Raw genomic sequence first — 8518 nt, 5'->3', positions numbered from 1 at the left:
ACATCAAACGAATTTCTTCGACTTGACTAGGGTATTCTGCGTATTGAACCCATCCTTCACAACACACAATGGCCTGGCAAGAACACAGAACCAGATCCCGTACCCTACAGCCATGGGATATCCGTAATGAACAAGAAACTCGCAGAAGACGAAAGTAGCATGTCTCGTTGATAGGTATTATCCGTTGAGATCCATGGTTTAACGGATCAATGGCTATTCCGATCCATTGGTGGCTGGGATGAAGATGTCTTGTCAATAGCTTCCGCTAGTTAGCGCTAGGTTTTCTTTTCAATTAAAATATAACACAATAGCTCATTTCAACATTATCGACTCCGAGATTCTTTCTCAGAGCACCGAAAAGCCCGCATGTTCCAACTCGCCACCATCTGGAAGAATAGGTCGACCTTGCATGGGGAAGGGCCAGAAGAGAGGATTTTCCATACTGCTCCCCGTCTTCTTGGCCGCTGACGACTCCTCGGGTATAATCATGGGCTCACCTTCGCCCCACTGACACATCATGTCTCCCTCACGCACGTTGGGCGCAAAGAAGTTGAGGCATCCCATATGCGGCAATATCAATCGATCATACTCCTCCGCCGCCAGTTTATCGGCGCTTTTGTCGACTTCGATGTTCCATTTCTGGGCCAAATAACGTAGGATGTTGAGGGCCTGCTTTGCAAAGTGGTGGCTGGGAGCCATATCTGTAAGATCTGCAATGCCTTGAGTTATAGCCTTAGCCACATGAGGTTCTACCTTGGCCGCCGTCCCCTTAAGCCCCTCAGTGAGGTCCGACTGGATAGTCGTTACACCGATCGCCAGATGCATAATGGATGACATTAGAACAAAGTAGCATACGAATGAAGGTGTTCTTCGTAAGGTGTAGAGTGACGAATAAGACTTTAAAAGACCTTGAATAGCATCAGCTGCTTGTGTGCAGACATTGCGTGGCAATACTTTTGATCCGATAATCCGTAGCTTAATTAGAGGTCGGAACAAGAGTAAGATGGCGAAGTGATAATACATGCTACTTTTGGTCAGCATCTTTGTTCAAATAGAAATTTCGTCATGCTTAAGACCTACTGAGCAAACAGCACGGCTGGGGTGAAATTGTGCCCCAGCCGGAGCACCTCGGGTATACGCTCATACCAGTTAAGGTACTGTGTATATATGTTCAAGAGTTCTCTTGCAGTAAGAGGTTTTCCAGGAGAATATAAAATATACAGAGATTGGTGGACCAGCTCACTCAGTTCGCAAAAGCACTTATACACCGACCGCACATTAGATGGCTGCTGGTACGAGCGCTGTAATGGGGCCCCTGATTTATAGTCAGTGGTAATTAAGAGAGGATGCAGCAGCTCAGAACTCACCGTCATCAGTGTAGGGCACCCACAAAAACGCCTCGATATCTCCTATTATCGCAGGTTTTGGAGGTAAACGAGGGATACTAGAACATTGTGGTAATGAACCTATAGTGAGAGACCATGCGCTGTCGATATTAGTCAGAGGAGCACGTTTTGGCAATATGCGAAGTAACATACTGGTCTAATGCAAACGCTCCCCAGAAGGTTGCCGACTGCACGACTAGTTCATCGTCGTCTCCTTCGTCCATTATTCGGTGTAGTCCCGCTTCGATGGCTAACCGAATACTCTGGCCAGCATAATACCAACTTTCTGAATCTCGTCCACGGCTAGCTTCCCGGATTGACATTATTCCCAGCGCTTGTATAGTTGCAAGGGTGTGATGGTCTCTTTCTTGAGAAAGCAGGCGTAATGACTCCTTGAAAAAGTGGTCGCCAGACGTATGCGGGTCGCTGGGGTTGGCACGAGACATAGGTTGAGTTGAGAAGCGACAACCCAATGCGAGGAGGGCATTCACCAGTATTGGTGAACAGTACCGATTCCGCCCTTCTTGAAAATCTTGTAAGAAATGTTCCTTGCTGAGGGACGCAAAAGTTGGATACTCCCAACAAAAATACAATGCCAAGAGGTGTTGAACAAGGGTGCTATCACTGGTAATGGCAGTCCATGTTGAAGTCGGTGTTCGTAGTTCTGGTTCGTTCGAGGTTGACAGAATTTCTTCGATACCGCGGTATCGTATACCATCGGTCATTTGATCAGGGTGCATCCCTTCCGCCCAAGATCCTACTCGATTTCGTGGCGGCCCTCGCAGATCTGTCGTCCAATCCATAACATCTGGGTGTGAGTTGCTTCTCGTTGATCCAGTCTGGCTATGGAACGAGGGATGCCAGGGATTGTGCTGGCCAATTTCGGGCCCCATGGAAGGCTGCTGCGGTAGCACCTGATTTACACCGAGACTCATGGACGCTAATGAACCCAATCCACTTCCTGGGAAACCTGGGATAGGTCCCATCGTAGGTGCTTCAGGTCGGCTGCTGAAGGAAGACAACCCGCCTCCGCTTGAACGTGATAAACTTCCGAGCCATTCTGAAATATTCTTGATAGGCTGACCACCCCGAAGGCGTGTTAAAACTTCTTCCCATAACTCTGGTCGGACGAGCGCTGCAAAGACTTGGTCGCCAGAGCGTTGCTTTTGGCGGAGGCTCTCAATTTCGGTCCGCAGATCCTCTTTTGACCGGCGCACGAGAATCTCATAAACACATTCAACATCCTTTCGTGCTTTACAACGTCCGCATGGTTTTTTGCCGTCGCACTATCATACAGTAGTTTGTCAGTAAAGGGGCGATATTGCAACTGTAAGCACAACGATATCACAATGATATAATACGAAGTAGCGTGAGAAAATCCATCACGAGCTAGAAGCCATGATTCGTAACAGAATAGCCATGGGGCGTATGTACAAAGTAATGGATAAGACTGTAATCCACCTAAATCAAGGACTTTTAAGTGCATGGTAGACGGAGTTGATCTGCTATATACCTTTGCACGCTTCTTGCGACATTCTTTACAGGCATTGGGCGTCACAACACCCAAGCCTCGACGACGTTTCGAGTTCTGCGAGTGGCTGATGGTGTCAGGTGCAGTCACTGAGGCGGTTGAAGATATGTTCGAGAACTGGGTCAAGGTGGGGCTGAGATTGCCCTGTGACGAATCTCCTCCAGCTTGCGACGCGGAAGCTCCTTGCGGCCTATGCTCAGCGCTGGGTTGCCGCTGATTGGCGCCGCCTGAAGGGCCATTATTATCTGCGTCCATCGCATGAGTTCCCAGCCTTGCCGCAAGCCTGCCGCAAGGTTACAGGAAGGATCGGTAGAGGAATAAAGGGCCCGTGCTGGTCGCGGGCGGGTTGAAACAAAGGTCCGTCGTTTGGGCTTTGCAGGCTTCGGTCTTCAGTTCGAAGAGATTCGGGCGGGATGAGGTCTCGAAAGGGCGACGGCGGCGGAGGTTGCGGCGGAGATTGCGGCGCAGTCGGACATGTTGTGAAGAGGTTCGTGATGGTACGTCAGAGCTTGGGCTTGAGCTGTTATTGGATTTTTTTCTTCTGCTCGTCACCGGAGCTGCTATACCTTCTGCCTTCGCTTTCGCGTTGTAATCTTGGCGAAATGAATACGATGCGTAGACACAATCGTTGAAGAATGGTTCAAGCTCTTGCAATCGAATCAGATTCAGCCGCGCGATTGCTGTTGGTCAGGTGCTGGGGTGTCACATGCAAGTAGGGATACTATCGCACTGAGCGTGCTTAAAGGGTTAAAGTGAATGTGATGAGCAGCAGCAAAATGTGTTGATTGATTGTTCTTGTGCGGGGTATTCCATTACGCAGAGTTATTTAAAACATACAGCGACTAATAGGTGGGCGCCTAGGCGTGTCCCTATGGGGCCCCTGCGTCGTAATGTGCCTTACGTAAGATCTAGGGTGGGGTAATTTTGCACTAGCTAAAAATGGACGGATTTTGCCCGCGAAATTCAGTGATTGGCTGAATAGATGCCCCATGTATCCACTAGATTCTAATTGGCTGTAATACTTAGGGGTCGACGACAAGGTCAACCTCTTCTATGAAGAATATCTAGACAATAAGCAAGAAGAAGTAATAAGCAATTAGATACAGTGAATCTCAATCTCTTATGTTATAAATTTCTCGGGTATTAGTAAGTCTTATACAGTATCGAATGTCTAGTTTGAGTCGGTTAATATGTGATGTTTGTGTGAGAAAAAGAATTAGCAATAAGGCGCTATTGCTAATAGCAGCAGTACTTTACAGGATTCGAGATACAATATGCCTATTTTCATAATGAAAACCCTACGGTTAGTAATTAAATATTTATATTAGCCTTATATATCATATCAGAAAGCGGTATAGTATTTAATAGTTTGGTACCTTAAAAGGGTTTAAGGACGTTCCTTATCCCATCGGCTGTCATAAACCTCCATTCCGTACCTCGCCCCACATCACCCCTGTCATCGTGACGGTACCTGTGGGGAACCCAAAAACCCCTCTGACCCTTCACAGCTAAAATCGCACATAATTCATTTTGCTCATTGTAATGCCCTCCCGAAAGATACCTCCTAAGATACCGGCAGTCAATATCTATGATGATAATAGTTTCATAACAGAAGAAAACAGCAGACGCGAGCAAGCGGCTGATAGTACATGCCGGCCTGAGTTTCCCCCAGCTGAAGACCGCGGCTTCAACTTTCAACCTTTCAACGTGCCGCCTCGCGACCTTAAGGTCAACCCACTGCCCCAGGAGCCACTACAGCTCTTCCAGCTCTTTGTGCCTGTTTCCCTAGTCGAAAGCTGGGTTGAATACACCAACAACTGGGTCGCCAGCTTGCATGAGAGCGGCGTCATTGACAGCCAAAACCACGAACTGAAAGATGGCTCAAGGCTGCAAAAGTGGACGAGGCTCAAGGTCTCCGATGTATACATCTGGCTTGGAATCCTGATTTATATTGGTCTCCACAAGGAAACTAGGATCGAGGACTATTGGAAAACCTCTTTGCTTGGGGACCAGCGTCCTACCTACTCTATCATCAAGTTTATGACCTACAATAAGTTTCAGCTTCTTCACCGCCACCTCCGACCCTTTGACCACACCGAATTCGTACCTGATGAACGCTTCCCTGAGGTATTCCAATGCGCACAACCGTGGTCTGATCTTATACAATACGTATCAACGCAGCTCTTAGAGCCGGGCTCTCATCTCGCTGTGGATGAGGGCATGATCCAATATGAGGGGAGATCTCACCAGAAAACCACGGTACAGAACAAGCCGATCAACACGGGGTTCAAGGTTTGGGTTGTAGCCCAAAAGGGCTTCTTTTTACGGTGGATTTGGCACCAGCCCGGTCTAAAATACGGCCCTGTAGGTGTTGAACCTACTAAGAAGAGGAGGACTGGAGTGGGAAGAGGCAGAGGCAGAGGAGGCAGAGGCAGGCCGGCGAGGCCGCGGGAGGTTGAGGAGGTTAAGGAGGTGATAGAGGTTATGACTAATAGGGATAAGGTCATCCCTCTGAACTCGACTCAGAGCGTGGTTATTTCCCTTATCAATATGCTGCCGCCGGCCGTATACCACGTCTTTATGGATAACCTCTTCTCGTCGTCTGACCTCTTTCTCTCCCTTCGTCAGCACGGCCACGGGGCTACAGGCACAGCCCGTGCTAACTGCGGTATTGTTGAGACAGTGTGGCTAAGGTGGTCCGATCTGCTGGTGGCTGGGATGTGGATACTATGTAAGGAGCTGTGCTCCTCTCGGACACATGCAACTTAGAACTAACAACAACACAATCAACCCGTTTTTGCTTTAACAGGTTATGAGCCCGGAGGGCACGACCTTTTCTCCAACCAAAAAGCTGAGTGTTTTCTGTCTCCTTTCTACTTTCCGAGATAACACAAGAAGTCGAAAGGCTTCCTTCCACTGCGCATACGCATTCAGCTTAATTGGAGCTATTTCCCTCTTGGATCTCTGATAGAGCTTGCAGATCCGCTAACAGGATATGTCTAGAAACGTTTACAGAAAGATCCTTTGACCCTCCGTTTATTGCAGCGAATTTAAATCGTCGAATCTTGAATAACCAACATTTTCCCAGATTGCAATCTGGTAGACGGATTCGCCAGACCAGACCGGCCTTTCAGTCTGAGATTGCTGAAGTTCTCCGGTCGGGCGACCTACGCCCACATAGCCCAAGAATGCCTGAAACGTGGTTTGCAACATGATCGACATCAGATCATTGCCCTTCCTCCAGACGGAGGGAATGATATGGATATCTGAGACCGCTAGGCGTTTCACCCTTCGGACAATCTCTACCCGACTCCGATAACCCCTATTTGCACGGCATTATCATGTTGCCGAACGCAGCCAAGATTCATTCCCAAGACTCGATCCAAGACTGGTCGATTGCCGTTCGCCCTCATGTCTCTTAATCATTAGCTTCTACGAGAATCTATCATGTCCCTTTCCAAAGAATCGCTCAATCTCATAGGCAGTTCCGGCACCATTCCAAAGCTGGAGGAAACCAGCCAGTGGCTGACCTGGAAGAGAGAAATGCTCGACCTTCTGGACATGTGTGGATATGGAGACCTTCTGACCAGGAATGCTCAACCACCAACAGAAGGTAACGACCTTGCAACCCAGATTGAGGCCTGGAGGAGCCGCCAAGATCGAGCATGCGGTGCCATTCGAAGTCGTCTCGGTTATAACGCCCGAGTGTTTACCACGGGGATCTCGACGGCTCAGGGCATGATCAACCACCTTGAGACCCGATATCGGCCCGTCGGAAGCGCCATCTTCCAAGAGCTCGACCGCAGATATCAAGAACTCACGCTTGAATCTTGCGATTCGGTCATGGAATACGCAAATAAGCTACGTCAAGTCAGGGCTGAACTCTTGGAGATGGATGACACCTGCCAGATCGGGGAACCGCATTTTGTCAATAAGTTCCTTTGTGGACTTGGTCCGGACTATGAAGTGTTTCTCACTGCCTTCAATCAGAATCACAACATCCTTCCTATCCGAGATCCGAGCAATCGTAACATTATTCTCAAAGAGGCCGTTACGTTCGAAACGGCCATCTTTGCCGCATCTCAGGAGGAGGACAGACAAAGAAGCGCCACGGCCAAGATGGCACATAGAGCCATGATGGCCCAGGATACATCATGTTGTGGATACTGTGGAAGAAAAGGGCATGACAGGTCCACTTGTTGGAGGCTCCACCCAGAACTTAGAAGAGATCGTATCAAAGCTGGTTACGAGAGACGACAACGTAAAATGCAGGTTCGGGAGAAGGAAAGGGAGAAGACGAATGATGAACTGGAATCTGCCACGTATACAACTCCTGCACACCTCCAACCTGACCAAGCTCGACTGGCACTCTGGCAAAATGACTTCCAAAGCCACCTTGGATTGATTGGCTCATCACTCGGACCTTCCGGTCTTCAAGCATCTCTTCAAACTCGGGCCCTCGAACGTATCCACGTCTTGGATAGTGGCGCCTCCTCGCATATCTTTTGTCGACATGAGAACTTTACATCACTTCACAGGTACCACGGTCTCCCCATCAATGGTATTGCGGACGTAAAGGTCATGCCAGGAGGGTGCGGAACGTACTGCCTCCGCGTTCAAGGGCCTAAGGGATCACAGAATGTTACTCTCGATAACGCTCTTTATGTTCCAGAAGGACATTCGAACCTCTTGTCTGTGCCAGCACTAGAGAAGAAGGGAGCAGAAGTTGTCTTTCGGAATGGGAAGGCAGTGGTTACAAACAAGGGAAAAGTCGTCCTCACTGCGACAAGAATATCAGGCGTATATGTGGTCGATGAAGTTGAGGACCGTCCTTTTCAAACCGCTTTGGCATCTTTTTCGGTGGGAGATCCTCGACTGCACCTTTGGCACGAGCGACTCGCACATTTGGGAGAGAGGAATATCAAGAGACTGATGAATATGTCTACTGGAATTCGACCGGATGATTCTACATCAAACCCATGTGGAGCCTGCGTACAGGGCAAACTCAGGGAATGTCCCCATGTCCGACCGATCAAGAAAGGCACTTACCCTCTGGAGTGTATTCATGCAGATATTGCCGGACCATTCCCAGAAGTGGGAGTAGACGGCAGCCGGTACTGGGTTTGCTTTATTGATGACTTTACTCAAATGTCCTGGGTGTACCCAGTCAAAGAACGGTCAGAGTTTGAAGAGTGTTTCCATCATCTGTTGCAACAGTTCGAGAGACCGGAAAGACGATGTCACTTCCTGCACCTCGACCGAGGGGGAGAGAATCGAAGCCACAGCTTGACTCGACTATGCCGGGACAGAGGAATCAAACTCTCTTACACAGGAACTGAGCAACACGAACAAAATGGATTGGCTGAAGTTCTCAATCGAATCATCCTGGAAAAACTTACACCGACACTGCTCAAATCCGGACTCGCTTTGAAGTGGTGGCCGTACTTCCTCAAGGCAGTGAACCGCATCCGAAATCTCTGTCCTACGGCGAGCATTTCTACTACTCCATACCAAGCCTGGTATGGAGATGTTCCCGACCTCAGTCATCTGCGAGTTCTTGGCTCACGAGGATGGGCTCTGCTTCTATCCTCTAAACGAAAGA

The 8518-nt window shown here is 48.8% G+C and overlaps 1 protein-coding gene across 1 annotated transcript; it reads right to left on the bottom strand.

The window, feature by feature from the left end:
* Positions 1-345: 345 nt before the first annotated feature.
* Positions 346-3171, bottom strand: BKA55DRAFT_515296 (fungal-specific transcription factor domain-containing protein; the record flags this gene model as incomplete). The annotated part of the gene is made up of 5 exons (XM_046188008.1): positions 346-1024; positions 1081-1315; positions 1368-1486; positions 1539-2671; positions 2899-3171. 5 exons carry the CDS (start codon positions 3169-3171, stop codon positions 346-348), a joined length of 2439 nt encoding a protein of 812 aa, XP_046048168.1.
* Positions 3172-8518: the final 5347 nt, after the last annotated feature.

This window comes from Fusarium redolens (genome assembly GCF_020744475.1).
Source record: "Fusarium redolens strain MPI-CAGE-AT-0023 chromosome Unknown BKA55scaffold_10, whole genome shotgun sequence".
Taxonomy (NCBI): Eukaryota; Fungi; Ascomycota; class Sordariomycetes; order Hypocreales; family Nectriaceae; genus Fusarium; species Fusarium redolens.
Note: the sequence above shows the minus strand (reverse complement) of the source record. Positions and strands in the feature narration are given on the sequence as shown.